The 16,684-nt window shown below is 38.5% G+C and overlaps 1 protein-coding gene across 1 annotated transcript in view; it reads left to right on the forward strand.

Moving 5' to 3' along the window:
• Positions 1-16,684, forward strand: part of CAMK4 (calcium/calmodulin dependent protein kinase IV) — a 165,399-nt gene that overhangs the window by 55,297 nt on the left and 93,418 nt on the right. Inside the window, exon 2 of the mRNA XM_064439521.1 lies at positions 13,240-13,318. Within this exon, the coding sequence (XP_064295591.1) occupies positions 13,240-13,318 (79 nt within the window). The remainder of the gene's footprint in view (positions 1-13,239; positions 13,319-16,684) is intronic.

Here is a 16,684-nt window from a genome sequence, read left to right on the forward strand (position 1 = left end):
ATTCTGAAGTCCTTTTTCTCACTTCCTTTCTTAGTCTCCAACTCTTCACTTGGCACGTTTCCTGGCCCATTCTGCGTGCTCCCACCGCCCGCTCCTCTCACCACCTTATCTTCATTTGCCTGTCTTGTCACTTCAACATGCTTCCCTTCTCGGCTTCCCTCTGCGTCTCGCCGTCTCTGCCTATCTCATCTCCAGAAATATAGACAGATAGATAGAGATGTATACATGTGCTTGTCCATTTCCCCATCTGGGATGGCTTCTCTTTTTTTTCAAAGGTCTGTCCTCCCTGTGTTCTTTCTTTCTTCTGCTTTGAGTGGTGGTGTGTTATCAGGAGCTTCCCTGGTGCATGCCCCACCACACAAGGTAGCTGCTTTCTGAACATGGTTTCATGACACATGTTTGTCTGTACTGGTTGGGACAGGATGTAGCGAGGCAGAGCATAGATCCATGGTTTTTGGTGTTGGCTATATCAAGAGAGTATCAAACACTGTTCCCTGATGGAGACACGGAAAGCCTCTGGTTCATGAGGGAAGGGCATCATGGTGACATTTCCACTGCTGTTGAGAGTCTTGGGAAGAGACTTGCTGTGATCTTCATTCACCAAGTCATTGCTGTATGAGGTGCAATACTTAGAAAAGGTGGGAGTAATTTCTCTTAACCACAGACAGTTACATTTATAGTTGCCTGTATAAAGCTTCCTTGGTAATCAGAGTTAAAATAAAACACTTTCAGGGCATGTTTCACCTGACCTGTTTCAAACATCCTTAGAATAGAATGAATCATGTTGCACAATTGCCCATTTCTCTCTGTTAAGTACAAAAGGAATTTAGATGATTATCGGGGAAGTAAATACCAACATATGATCATATGAGTTTTTCTCTCTGTTTTTGTACAGACTTGGATGGAAAGAAGAAAATTGTATTGAGTCAGACAAGTAATTTGATCATTCAGAAAAGGTATTCAGCACTTTTCTTAGCATTGCAGACTGTTATACAAATGTGGTGAGATAAAGCAGAGGTAGAGTGAGACTTGTTTGTGCTAATGAGGCATCTGATGAGTCTGCTAATAGGAAGAATTACTCAAAGTCCTGTGTTTTAACAAGAGCTGATGTAAATATTGAGGGGAATTAAAATTAGCCAGAGGAGTTTAATACTTACTGTCTCAGCTGCCAGTCTTACTTTGCAATAGCACATCTTTTAAAATTCCCTTGAACTGACACTGTTTGCTTTTCAGTCTTTTTCCTCTCTGAAGAGAACTAATTCCCTGGGTGCGCTAGAGAATCCTCATCTGGATTAGGCTGGGAAGAACATTTATCTGTAAAGAGTCCGTCTAACTGTGAGGCTATTCTGTTGATGCTCATGAAAGTTTTAACTGGTCTGTCAGAATACATTGTTCTGATAGCTGACGTCTGATGTGCTTTGGCCAAATTCTTCCTGATTGTATAACCTCATCAATCCCTTTAACTCAATGAGAACGTGAAGAGTCAGCTCGTTCTAAGACTGAGATGTGCTAGAGAAGTAAAGGCTTTAAAAAATGAGTAGGACAGCCAATTTTGAAAGTGTTGCCATATGCTAGACTTTTTCTAGTACTCAGAGGAATGGTCTTCAAAAGGAAACCTTAGGCATTTTCATCATGTGCTCAGAGAATGTTAACTGATGTAGTATCTGAAGAAAGAACTCAAAGATTGGTTTTTTCAACAATGTCAGTATATTTAATAAGTTATTACCTCTTCCTGCCAAGCTGCTGTTTTAGACTGTCATGGCTAAAATAATATTATTCCTCTTACAACTACTATACAGAATATGATGTTCACTTTATCATATGAACATTACTTAAAATGTTAACTATGGAATCCTTTTTTTTTTTTTTTTTTTTTTTTTTGACTCATGCATAAATTTCTGAAATGGAACCAGAACAGTAATTTTCATTATAGTGCTGTGTAGCACTGCAGGAGTATTTGAATAAATGGAAATAATTTCAAATCATGGCGGTGTACTGCCCATTTCTAGTAGTCTGGCATACAGAAATAACTTTGTGTGTTGATTTGTAGTACCCCTTACAAAATTCAATTGTTGAGAATAAATAAAAAAAAAGCAACCAAACAATAAGCCTCCAAAATAAAATTTAAAAAACCGACACAAAGACAAAAATAATTACTCCAGTCATAAGATGGTGAGCCTGCTGTAGGCAACCATGTTATAAATAGCTATATTTTTGGCAGTTTCTGTAACTGAAGCAATTGTGCTTACAAATGGTCCACGTAACAGTGAATTTTCAGTAAGAGCCAGAAGGTCCCCTTTGGGGATTGTTAATACTGTGGTAGCTGCTGGGTGGGAAGGCTGCCCGTCGTCATCATCACCAGTGGCACAGGCAGCGTGGCCCATAAGGCTGTGCAGCCCTGCAGTTCCAGTCCTTCCACTGGCAGGAAGCTGCCCGCCATGGTCCCACACCTTCGCCCTCCCTGGGCTGGCCACTGGTGCCCTGCATGATCTCCTCTCCTCTTCTCTGCACAAGGAGTTGGCAGAGTGTGCTTCTCACGTGAGCTCATCCTCCTTTTCAGATGCCATCTCTTAGGATGCATCTTTCTGATCATGAAGTAATGAAATTACAAAACCAGACTACTACTTTTTTTAGTAATCTCCTCCTTTCTTTTACTTTAGTAGAGGCAAGGGGCTTTCATTTATCACAGCCAGTGTTTTTCATTATTGGACAAACTGCACTGCTATAAACTAAGCACCCAAACTAATTACCCATAAATCTCTGTTTATGGGTAATTACTGTTAACTCTTTGCAAATTAAATTCACTCCAATGGACAAACTGTGAAGCTCTGAGTTTCTACCATTATAGATGATAGGAGTAGATGTGAAACTTAGGGGAATAATTTCACATCTTTAAATTCTAGTCAGGGAGATGAATAGAGCAAACTGGGAGAAAACAAGCTAACTCTTGATTTTGTTACTTACAGTAGACCTTTCTGATAACTGTAGAAAATGTTCTGAACACTGTGTTCCTCCTTTAGGAACAAAATGTGATGCTCTTACAAAATTGTATAGGCCTTCTGTGGGAGAAGGATAATGAAGATGGAACTGACGTGGTTAGTTGTGAGACATACCAAATGAGAAGTTCACTGATTTTTTTTCCTCAATATTTACAAAATTATGTTACTAGTAGGCTAGCAGTAGTTTTTAGTTTCAGCAGGAAGATAAGCACAATTAGAATGATGAAGTCTTCTCTGTCCTTTCACAAAATCTATGCTATTTCACTGAAATCAAGTGACGCTAGAAGTTACTCATAACGGGGAATTACTTTTACTGCCTATGTTATTGTAGTATGACTGCAGTGAATGTATACATTCAAGTAATGCTTATAGTATGCCATAGGGTACTAATCTAGGGTAACTTCTGTAATGATTGTTACCAGTAACTGCATAGAAAATACGTCATGTGTGGTGAAATGATAATCTGAAGTAGAAGGTTGGAGCTCATTAAGGTCCTGAATAGCATTAAGAGTATTATCAAAGGTTGATTACTCTGATCATTTATCTTCGTGATGGTGCCTTTGAACAAGCAGCAAATATATCTTTCTTCAGATTTGAATGATTGGATTTCCTGTTTAGATTTTCATTTTTCCTAAAGCTAGACGCAATATCGATCTCTTCTACCTTGCAAATAGTAATCAGCATGGCGTGTACTTTTCCCTCTTGCCATCCATTGCTGATTAAAACACTTGGTAGCTCAATACTGGCTGAGTATTGTCTGAAAGCCTGCTAAATTTTCTTTAAACAGATCTTCCCGTTTGCCTGGGTTTCTTAATAGTAAAAAACCTACTGGGTAGGTTGAGTCAACTCTGAACAAGTAATCTCAAGAGCCAGTGTGGGCATGGTGTGCTTTTCCCACAGAATAGCATCGTGCCTGAATGTGGGTGGGTGTGCAAGCCTCAGAGATCATGTGTTCGTCAGAGGACACATCAGCGTGGCTGTGCAATGCCCTCTGGTAGCAAGATTTGCTGTCTGGTCCTGAGGGTAGCCTAGGTTTGGCAGTCTGTTCCTCCTTTGAATGTCAGATACTGGGCAAATACAAATGAAAAGTGGTGATATGATATGGCTGATAATTCTGTTTTACCTGCAAGAGAAATATTATAACTGGTTATAAACTGCATTCAGAGCAAACTCTTTCATGCAGAACATGCATTCTTTTACAATACTTTAACACTGTGGCATATGGAAATTGCCAGAGATTGTGGAATTATCCATGAAGTGTTGTGAGACTGTAAGATATTATCTGTTACGAAAAGGGACATTCTCCATCAGAAATTCATGTATGTTTACTAGGAGACAGTAGGCTGTGGTAAATGCCAATGTCCAGGAAATCAAGCAGATTTCTAGAAATTATGATAACAAAACACTATCACTAAACAAAGCAAAGGAAAGTTTTCTTTAGATTACCTTTTGTGGGGAATTATTTAGTATATGAAAGTGCAAAAGAAGTAATTTTTTAAAAAAATGGACTTTGACTGGGTATGTTGTGCTTATTTCTACTCCTATAAATAGTACTCCTGTTCTCTCACCCTCTTGTGGTCCACACTAGCATTTTTGTTTCTGTTGTAGTCTGGTGATGCAATGTAACATGCATTGCTTTCTGTTAAAAGTAGGATGAAAGAATCTCTGGCTAAAAATTGTGCACCTAGATTTTAAAGTGCTGCCTCCAGTCCTTGTGTGTTGGTGAGATGTTTTAATTTCCGACCTGCAGTGAAGAAGGGATTCAGCTGCTTGCAGGGTTTGGAGTTCTCTGTTGTGTTCACTGCTCTTGACTGTACCTCTGTGAAATGGAGAGGATTCATTTGAATTCATGGGCAGCAAATCATTGAATGGAAGCTCAGTGAGTCGGCAGTGGATTCCCAAGCAGGGGCAGTATGGTCTCAAACCAGTTTAACCAAGGGATAATGTCTGACTGGATACAAATAATAGAGTTCATATTATCTCATGTGGCTGGCAAGAGGGGTATTTTTCAATGTACTTCAGTTTTCCTGCTGATAAACACACTAGAAATATCCTAATTCCACCTGTCCTGTTTCTTTCTTTTGAGAGGAGAGGGTGGGTTTGCAATAAGAAACAAGACTATTTTTTGGAATTGTGACATACAGATGTATTTGCTGAGTGTAACTTCATAATGTTTGCCCTGCACACTTACCCCTTGAGACCAATCCAGTGACCAAAACTAAGTGCTGTTTCATGACCCAAATGAATCAGCCAGAGAAATGTGGGTCTTCTGAGTCAGGGTGACCTTTTTAGGCTTTCTTTCCCTCTTTCTCTCTACAGAGTTTCACCATATGGCCAGGCTATCTCAGCATCTCTGCAGCAGCAACAGCAGCAGCAGCATTTTATTTCTCTGTCTGTAGCCAGGCCCACCCTGCTGAAAGATTAGCAGATGGGCCATGTCAGAACTTAGCGATTTTCACTGGAGGTGCAATACATGTATATTTAAACACCTTGGTATTACCTTTCAAAAAGGCCAGTATGCCACTTCTTAAGAAGTCGGTCTAACTTGACTTCCCCAAAGAACTCAAATGAAAGAACAATGCATCACTTGGAAGTCAATTTCTCAGATAATCATGTTCCTGACACAGACTAGCACAAAAATTGTATTTTTACAAGAAGGTGAGTTTTTTCCTCAGGGCAATAATTTGGAAAATTAGCTGGAAGCAGTCGGAATTCAATTGGTCCACTCTTCTACCTCCTTTACTTTGCTCTCCCTGTTTCATTGAACTGCCTAAACATGAGCAGGTAAGCACTTTTCTGTCCCTGAAAAGAGAAAAGCAGTCTCAAAGGAAACTCAATTCTAAATAAAATATTCAAAATCATTTTCTGGATCTATTGGACTGCAAAAGCTTCATGTTGAAATATTAACCTGACACTATTACAAGTGCATTTTCAGCCAACTTTCAGCTGCAAGTATTTTTCAGAGTTGGTAGGAAAGAAATTGGTTTTCCTACTGAGAACCCCCCTGCTGTTTTAGAAATACAGTTGTTCTTATGTGCCGTCTAACCCAATTTTTTGAAGGGGCTAAAGAAAAATGAGAAAAAGCAAATGTATTTTCTATACATTTTTCTTCCATGGTGCTATATGAAGTGCTCTGATCTTCACCTTGTGCCTGCGTTTCAGCAGTCTTACTTGAAGCTTTGTTCAGGAACCAGCTTTCTGGAAGTTGAGTTACACCAAGGAGAGCAATGTACACACAGTAAAGCAGTAACCTCAGAAATTCAGCGTACTTTGAATTTTGCTTCCATGTTCTCAAATTAAGGTCTGAGATAATGATTCTTTCTCTTTTAGTATGTCTGGGTCAGCTGTATTCTTCCATTCAATGAAAGGCAGGGAAACCAGATTCATCAAAATGCTTTAAGATATGCGGTGTTGGTGGTCTGTTTCTGGTCCTTCATGTTTACCCACCAGCTAAACAGAGAATTAAGAAGTAGTATTTTAGGTGGGGGAAACAATCTAATGTTAACACGGGTATTACAGAAAGCAGTTTATTTAACCCCTCACTGAACGCCTGTTGTTTTAAAAGGGAATAATGCCAGGTGTAATGAAGCATTTAGAATCCTTGTGGGATGGAGGTCTTTCTCTATAAATTTCCTGCAGTACTTGTGGGAGGAGCCCCACTGGAAGCTAGTGAGAAATGTGCTGCTGCAGTCCCAGAAGGAATTAGCAGCTACTGGTCCAACCACTGCAGCAGAGGTGGCCTGGACTGCTGCCTTTCAAGTAGCATTTCACCAGGCAATCTAGCCTACAACTAAAGGATTGCAGTTCTACAAATTGTTATCTGTGGAAGTTACAGGTTCAAGAATATTGGCATGCACCAGTTTTATTATCATTTATTTAAAAACAGTGTATGTCCTTTGTTGGAAATGTGCTTATGTAAGGCTCCTTTTGTTTGTCTGCTGAATGCAGTGAAGGCTGAATACTGAAAATATCTTGTTGGTCTATTGCATTGCCTTTGCTGGCCAGCCTGAACAGGGATCGATTGCTACAAAGTTCTTTCACATCAAGTATTAGGAAATCAACACAGCAGTTAAAAGTCTAAGAATCAAAATCTGAAAAGGTATGGGTGTTTTTCTTGTCAAAATCATACCAGACAGAACTCTGGAATGCAACTGAATTAGCTTTCCCTTCCAGAAATGTGTATGTCTCTTCCATCAGCCTTCCCTTCTTCAAAGATTATTTTTATTCCATATAGAATGTGGGAGTTCAAGGATTTTTTTCCCCCTTCGTTGTGTTCATTTTGTGAAATTTTACATTCTTTTTACAAGTTTTGAAATAATGAAGGGGAAGGGAGGACTGCAGTTGCGCACAATTGCCTGCAAGTCTTGTATATGTAGATATTGATGTTTAGAAGAAGCTTTTAGATCAGATTTGAATAATTTAAGAATTGTTTGTAAGTTGACTGTAGAAAGAAAGTTTGTTTTGATACACTTTCACATGAAATGCAAGTTGTGACAATTTCCAAATTTAAATGCATGTACTTTTTTAAATGAAGGCAATAGTAGTAATGCTATGGAATATGAATTTTTAAAATGCAGTTTTCATTTGTGTAAATGAAAATAGCTTTGGTAATGATTTTTTTTGTTCTGTCCAGTTTTTAACTTGAAACAGGGCATTTAATTTTGAAGTCTAGGAACAGTAAATTCATTCCTTACAAGAATCCATTTTGACCTTCTAGTGTTTATATAAGAAGGAGTGAATTAATGCATTTTAACTTTATGCTTCTGTAAATTGTACAAACAAATCAGTTTATTGCAACCAATACTGGCCTTTAATATGTTACTGCCATTTCAACAGCATAGATTTCTGTCACTCTGTCTTAGGTACAGTTTTCTTGGGACCATTCATTCTTTCACCTGATTTGTTTGGATAAACTAGATTGTGTTATCGTTCTTTGACTGCATGAAGCACAAGTAATTTATTTTTCAAAAATCAATTCAGAACTTAAGGAATTTAATGCAAATGAAATTTACAGGAGATTACGTGGAAGACTGTATTTGTACTGAGTTGATTCAAAATGTAGTATAAAACCTGGGATGAATGGGCATGGTATGGAGATTCTGACCTACTTTTGAAAGGACCAATTTTCCTACTTCCAGTGAAAACACTGCCAGTGACTCTTTCTTTATTTTATTATAAAAACTGTAGCTCTAGGAATTCACCTTTCCTACCTACCTGTGACCAAATGGTCTGGCTGTGTTTCATTTTGGTTCCTGTTCCTGTTTCAGATGCAGAAGCTTTTTGTGGGTGTGTGGGAGAAAAGGCTTTTTCCAACCTGGCTCAAATTCTGTGTCTTTTCTTGCCTTGGCTTTTCTCTCCCTGCCAGTCTCCACCACGCGTCCAGCCTGATCCTGCAAATTCCATTTTCTCCTTTATTTGCAAATTCTGATCACTTCCACCTTCTTAACACCCCTCCTGGGTGTCCCTGCCTTCCTTCTGTCTATGCTGACACTGCTATTTCTGACTGCGTGTACTTGAAGTGTGACCATGCCTTTTCTCTTGGCTTCACAGTCTGGACTCCTTAGCACAGGCAGAGTGCTATGGTGATGTCACCCAATCTCTAAAACAGTGTCCTTCTAAAATAAATTGTGAATTCAGTAACACCTGAGGATAATAATAAGAAAAATAATCCAGATTGCTCAATAAAGTGTATTTTGAGGGGGGCAAAAAGTTTTACATATATATGTTTAATATTTTGAAAACATTTTTCAAATTTGTATGGAAAACAACATGCATGCAGAGATCTATAATTGAATTTTAGTTTAATTTCACATACTAAGTGGCACTTTCAAGACTAAATTTTTCATGCAATCATTGGACTAATGGCTGAGTGAGGTTATCACGTTACTGAAGTATTTGAACTGCAGGAAAACTAGTCTGTGCTAATACTGAGTTGCTTGTGTAGCAGCTGTGATACACTCTATGCACAGGATGTCATGAGGTTTCTCATGAGTTGTCATTGTGCTCATTGTAGGTGATAGAAGATGGAAGTCAGTGTTTTTATTGTCCATTATATCCAAGTAGTTAAGATCTATACATTATTTTTATGTTTTCTGTAAGTTCAAAACTGGATATAGAAACATATTTGTGTAGTAAAGCATATACCATACATAGTAAAGTGGTTTGCATTTTTTTTTAAATTCTTTAACATGTTCTCAGTTATATGTGGGCTTTTAAAAATAAATCGTTAACACAATCTTAAGCAGCTTTCCAGACAGAAACACATATGTCAATAAAATAGAATGACAATGTCTTCAACAATGTAGGGATTCTAATTTTTACTATTCTCTAACTTGGCCAACTTTATATTTCAAGAATATGCCTTTTTTCTTATTATTCCAGACAACTTCAAATAATTTATGTTTTGAGTTCAGGCAGCCTGTTCTAGGCAGACGTGCAAAAAATCAACAGGTTGGTGCTCCTTTAAAGCTAATTTTCTTCAAAAGTAAATAAGTGCATGCACACTTACATACACCAATATATATAATAAAATATTTCATATAAATGTAAGTGTATATGCATATGCATATGTATGCATATGCAAAGATAGATATGTATGTATGAATGTAAATAAGTGTTCACCAACTATAAAGAGGGAAGAGCTGGCAGGATCAGTTCTAAATATGCCAACACAGTTTAGTGAGTAATCTTATGGTTGGACTTACCTGGAGTATGGGAGACTTAATTTCTGGTTTCTAGTCTGAATTGGGAATGGGCTGCTTGTCAGTCACACACTGCGATGTACTTCTGCGAGTGGTTATTAGCTGCCTGGGCTCCTTTCAGTTTCTTCTGTTGAAACTGTTCATGCTGTAGGATTAAATATTCCCTGGTGTTGGTATCTGCTGCTTATCAAGTAAGTGCCCTAACTATTGAGCATAGATGATCTCTTTCTATAGCACCATTAATATTTATCATTCAGATCAAGTGGAACACCATTTGCAGAGAATGGGACAGTGAGGGGCTGGTGGTCTGTCTATCTGGCTAAAAATTTCATGCCTGTTGAAAGTGGCATGTTGCCACAAGTTATTTGGTTTCTGCATATTTGTGTTTTCTCACCCAATGTATCGGTGAAATGTTTAGTTGATATAAATTCCAGACGAGGTTCCGAGAGCCCAATTGACGGCAGTCAGGGTTGGATGTCAAAAAAGTTAGGATAAGGGTAAGAGGTTACAATTAGCAGCTCTGAACTTTTCAAATGCACATGAGATTTTTGCAGCTGAAGCTTCCCACTGCTCTTTAGTGATGAAAGCTTGAATCGCTCCAACTATATTAGTGACTTTCTAGGTCATACAGGCTCAGGAAAGCTGTGTGTGCTGATTCACCAGAGGGCTCGCTGAGCTCCAGCAGGAAGCCAAAATAAGGAAGGTAAAATGCCCTTATTTGCACAAAGGAGTTCTGTTTGCACATTTACATTAAGACCCATAGGCTGCTCCCCACCACACCCCCTTTTTTTTTTTTTAATGAAAAGAAGCAAAGAAATACTGTTGTTGCCAGAGACATGAGGAGTCAGGTCTGTACTAGTAATGGTTGTCTGCTAAGCTTTGCACTGCACGTGGTGTAGGCAGGTTGCCATCCTGTTTCTGAATCCTGGTGCTGGTTTCTAGCATGGAAGAAGAAGGCAGTGTTAGCTTTTAGCTCAGTGATCTCTTTTCTGGCTGGTGGGAACATGTCTGTCAGAGCTGGGTATAGGCATATAAACCAAAAGAGAACTCTCTGAAAGTATTCCCAAGTCTTGTGATATCTTCTCATATTTTTTTTCCCCAAATTAAGACTCCAGAGACATGCTGTCAGAAATCTTTACAATAGGGAAGAATTTCTAAACTGGTCCCTCTGTGTTTTGAATGGTGACTAATAAGCCTGATCGCAAACTGCTCATCTGGACATGCCTTCATAAATTCCTGTCTCTCCAGGCTGTCATATGCCTCTTTTGAGGACTATGCTGCCCCTCTTCCAGCTTTGGGTACAGTCAAATGTCCTGCTAAAGGCAGTGCCATGCTACTCGTGCTGGCGTACCTGTCCATCTCGTCACTAAGCCAGTTCTTTTAAATCATCAGAGTTGTTCTAGTGGCTAAGTTTTTATTCATGTGGAAGACTTTGCAGGGCCAGTTTACAAACTGGTAAAGCAAGCACTGATAATAGCATTACTGAGAGACAGTGACTGCCCTCCGTCACTGCAGCAGCAGTGAACATCTGGAGATATGCACAGGAATGGTAATCTATTTATTTGGATCATCAGCTGCACAGTTTATCTAAGTGTCCCCTTAACCAAATAAAATAATTTCTAGGTTTGCTGCCTACTTAGTAAGAGCATGTGTAGACTAATGAATTTAATGTTTATATTGCACTCTGAATATGTGAAGCAGCACAAGAATGATTTGCAGTTTATGCAGTGACTTCCCCATTACAGTGTGGTAGAAAATACTGGAGATAGAAACCTTATCACAGCAGGTCATTAGAATTTTATCTTTTAACTTTTTTTGGTTGTACTTAAAAGATGTGAGGGGATTTTTAAAGTGGTGTATTTTTTTCTTCTTGCTAAATGGAGCCTTTTGAGACTTGGCCAAGGAAAGATCTAATTAAAAACATGTAATGGTTCTGGGAGCCACTGAGGCTTGCAGTACTCCCACACATTTATCAATACATAGTTATGAGAGACAAATCTTTTTAGCATTTGAGATGAAGTGAAGATTATTTTTTTGTTTGATGCACCCAAGCCCTCAGATGATTGAGCTGTGTAACCCTTGCCATAGGTGACCTTTCCTGATGTAGTCGTCTTTCTGAAATAAATCTTCTCAGTCAAATGCCAGTTCTTGTGCCCACTCGTGTACTCATAAAAATATGGACACATCTATTCAGAGCATTATCTGGCACCTGTGCCTGTGCTGAGGAGGGAGAAGTGCAGATCACGCATGGTGGTTTTGTACAGCAGCGCACCCAGAATAATAAAACCTGTGTCACAACTATATTCACATAGTCAGATATGGCTATGCCATTGCATTGATTAAGAGAAAGCTGCTTGTGTTATTCTACAGCTCATGGTCATCTCCTGTAGACATACTGAGCTGGATTTTTTCTGGTTCAGAGAGATCTGCAGGGTGATTTGGTGTGTGGTATATATGAAATCCTTTCACTGCAGAGTGGCTGTATGCAGTTCTGCAGTGTATTTTATTCGGGAAGTCATGTATGATAATGGCAGTCCCCTCTAGCTTAAAAATCTTCAGCTATTTGGAAGTGCTGAATCTTAGAGTGGGTGACAAATCTCCTGAGGACAGGAGGCTTCCAAAAATGCCTTAAATCCAGTGCTGTCAGATAACACTTCAGTGCATCCATTTTGATGGTGGCTGACACTGGGTTGCTCAGTGGCATCTAGAAGTAAATGTGGTAGAACATAAATGTATCAGAATTGTAACCATTAGGGTTTTGCCAGAGGTTTTTCTTCTCTTTAGATGCCTTCCTTGACGGTAACAAGTAGAGCACAGCAAGTAATCTCAGCAGCTGAGTCTGCCTCTAGAGACTGTCTAGCCCAACCTCCCACTCAGAGAAGTGCCTTCCAATTAGCAGAGCCATAATTTTATGTTATTAGCACATTCAAGTGAGTATGCCTTGAAGGCAACCAGAAGATGTAAGCCCAGTTCAGTTTTGCTGTGAACAAGATCCACCAGTTTCCACTGAGTTAACCAGAAGTGCTGCTCGCTCCGTGTGGTGCCAAATTCGGCTGTTGGGGCAACTGGGCAGGAAGCAGCACAATAGTTGCCTCTTCTTCCCTGACTCACTCCCCATTACTGCTGTCAACAGTAATTGCAACTAATTGTTGGAAATCGGTTTTCTTAAGAAGGACAAGATATGTTGTCACAGATCTGGGGCTAGATTATGTTCCCTGCTACCCTGCGGAAACCTCCAGGATGTGTCAGGAGCCAGAAAAGGTGTGACCAAGAGGCATCTTGAGCTCTCGCAAGTTCTGTTGGCTGAATAACTGCTGAAGTTCACCAGTTCGACAGAGAGCAGTTTTTACACTGTTCTTTTATTTTTCTTTCGTTGCGTCTGTGGGGAAAAAAGAGGTGGTTTTGCCCAAACTGGGAGCAGTGGAAAATGTAGTTTCAGCTAGGCAACTCTGTTTATTGATAAATTCAAAGAGGTGTATGTACAACTATTCTTTCTTTTTTTTTTTTTTTTTTGTTTTGTTTTTGTTTTTTTAATTTAGTGGGGCTACATCCATTGTCTACAGATGCAGGCAGAAAGGGACCCAGAAACCTTACGCCATCAAAATGTTGAAGAAGACAGTAAGTTGTTTTGTTTTGCTTTGCTTTGCTTTGGGATATGTTTGGGACTTTCTCTGTTTTTTTTTAGTGCAGTTTCTTTGTGTGGGGGAAATGGGCTAGATTAAGTACCCCACAAAGCTTGTATTTTCTGTGACCAAGCTTCTTCTGCTCCTCATTGTTAAAACAGCTTTTAGGGGTAACAGTACTCTGTTGGGAATGCCTTATCCCCACAAATCTTCCATGTGCCTTCATCTGATGTTGTCTGTATAGACTTAGATTTGGGCAAAACATTTTAGACAAAAATGTCTTTTTCTTTCAAAATAGAAGAGAAGCAGGTACTGAATCATTTAAATGCTCTGTGATTTCATTTTTCTTCAATACATTGTTTTGCTGAAAAAATATTCCATTATGTATTTTTTTCAGAAACTGATTAAAACACCAATTCAAAAAATAAATATTTTATGGAGGTTTTCTCCCCCCTACAAAATTGCAAAAGAACCAGTTGAGAAATCACTTATTTTTAGAGCTCCATATATGTTACACTTCTACCACAGCTATTTTTGTGTGTGTCACATAATAGATGGTGGAAAGCGTGAGGAGACTAGAGAGGAAAAGCTAGTAATGGATTGAGAGACTTCAAGCAGAAAGAGAGCATAGGGGATAGAGTAGAGCAGTTCCTGTTCCTAAAAGGGGAAATTTGAGAGAAAGCAAGCAAGCTGTGAGGCATGGACATGGTTTTTATTCATGAGTGGTTTTGATTCAGTGTATTCCAGTGTTAAATCATACATTATTCCATAAAGTTCAGGAATGTTCACATGTAGCAACATAATGATGGGTGGGTAGGCGTAAACATATCTAAATGCTGGATTAACTGGTGGTCTATGTGCAAGAAATAATGAGTGGGTTCCACATGAGTAAAATGTTGGCATTAATTTGTCATCTTTGAAAGTAAGCCAAAGTTTAAACTGGCACAGAAATTGAGTTGTGTGTGCTGCTTTTGAATTTGCATCTGGTGCATCAGAGGAAGCAGAGCATGTGAAGAGCTTGCATTGCTGCAGCCTACACTCTGTCTTTCCTATGGAAATGCAGAGAACTTAGTTTTTATCAGTTCTTTATGCCAATAATTCCCATAAAGTTTTATGAATATAATTTCTTAAAATTCTCATTCAGAAATGCACTAGGAAGAACGATATTACTTAAAAAGAGTTCTTCGCCTTTTTTTTTTTTTTGGCCTTTGTGGAGATTAATTCATGTTCACAATGGCCAGATTAATACTGGATCCATCTATTTGAGTCTGGAACTATTCAACTTAGACTTTTGGCGGACTTTTGTAGCATAGATTTTTTTAAAGAGTGTAGGAAAAAATGGCAAGCAAGAAGAATATAAGAATATTGTTACATAAATTGTTTGCACAGCAGCAATAACTTGGCTTAATGCAACCTTGATTATATTAGCAGTGTGGTTAAACACTTCATGCAACCGAGTTGTTCCCAGTGTAATTGATACACTTCAGGATGTTTTGTTATGAGAACAAGTGATTCTACTACACAACTGAGCTTCTTTGTATAATTGAGAACATGGGAGGTGATACTGTAAGGATGTGCCACTGCTTGTGTCTGTGTGCCATGAGCTACTGTGGCTCCATTCCAATTTGGAGATGTAATTGTTATTACAGAGACAGAACTGTGTGTTACTGTGCTCCCACAGCAAGAGGCCTGATCTTTGCTCAGAGTATCTCTGTGTAAAAACAACCAAGTGTGGGCCAAATCATATACTAAAATGTTGATTGGCTTAAGTTTCCTGTTGGCTTTTTTTAAACAGTTAAAAAAACCCAGATGACAGTTCAATAGTGGAGGAAAAGTGGTGGGAGAAAAAGAGGAGAGCCTATGACTGTTTGCTTTTGATGCAGAGTCCCATTTCTTCAACTCCCTTTCTTAAATGAACATAAGGTAGCTCTGAAGGGCACAGGAAATCAGAAGACAAAGGAAGATGGCAAAAGAGCAAATACTTTGATTTTTCCACTCAAGCTGACTGACTTTAAACACTGCACCAAACAAGACTAACTGGCTGAGGAAGAGTGTCTATAAAAATAGGGTGAGGGTCAGGGAGAGCATGGTCCAGCTTGCTCTGGAAGTGCTAGCGAATGATGTGTGATTAGGAGTCTGGTGGCTGACTGGGAGCTCCAGATTTGTAAATGCTGATCTGTACTGTAATTTGAAGTAAAGCATTAGAAATTATTACTTTTGTCCCATGGGAACAGCTCAGACAAGAAACAAATGATCCTTTTGGATTGAAGTAGTGTGCTAGGAACAGACTGCAAGAAACATAAAATGCCTGTCAGTGTTCTTTTCATTTAAATAGTAGGAGGTGGGTTTTTGTTTTTATTTTCCTTCCTAACAAATGCATTCTCATTTAAGAGCAAATAAAATTTTGGGCAAGACATATCAGTCAGTTCTGAGGATACACACTTGTGGAAAGACATGAGTTCTTAGGAGATTCTGTAATTCGTATTTCTTCACCATCTAGCTTAATAAGATAGTATTCTTGTATTATTTGCTCAGTTCTGTTTGGTTTTTTTTCTGATTGCTAGTTAAGCCAAAAAGAGAAACAGGAGAAAATATGTTTATACAAGCCTCTTTTTGTCAATAATATTTTATGAATAGTATATAATAAAATAATATTTTGGGAATATTTTATTTCAGTTTAGAGGTTTAATTGTTCTTAACCATTAATTAAAGTTTTATACAGCTCAAAAAGGAGGAGAAAAATGCTTTTTTGCTGTTTCAAAGCTACTGAAACAGAATGCTTCAGTTCCCTGTTTTGTTTTGGTTTTGTCAAATTCAGCCCAAGTTTAGAAGTAGTTTTGAATCCTTTAAGTTACACTTTTGGTGAATAAAATTTAGTTGAAAAAACACTTCTGGTTCTTACTCATGAAGTGTCTGACTGTCAAGGTTAGGAAACTGGCAGGCAAATTAGGACCATAACTTCCAGAGTGGCTAAAAGACAACTGTTAGAAGGGCTAAAGAGGTCCAAAGAAAAATTAATGGATATATTAGTAGGGAAAAAACTCTCAGATAATGTATAAGAAAACAAATCTGGCATTGTTCTTAGCAGATACAAAAAGAAATATGTTTATAAAGTGACATCTATAGGACAGGTGAATAAGCATGCTAAATTATTGCGTTTGATTTGCTGATCCAACCTTTATGCTCAGTTCCTGAGCATAACTGAAATGTAGGATTGTATTATATGCTCATTATTTGATTTTTGTGGTGTTTCGCAGATCTCTTAAATTCCGTACAGGTAGTAAATATAGAGGTTTGAGTCATGTAATTGCTTTGTGGGGAAGTCCATTTCAAGAAACAATTAAGAAGCAAAAGCAGATTG

The sequence above is a fragment of the Phalacrocorax carbo genome, chromosome Z (assembly GCF_963921805.1).
Source record: "Phalacrocorax carbo chromosome Z, bPhaCar2.1, whole genome shotgun sequence".
Lineage (NCBI taxonomy): Eukaryota > Metazoa > Chordata > Aves > Suliformes > Phalacrocoracidae > Phalacrocorax > Phalacrocorax carbo.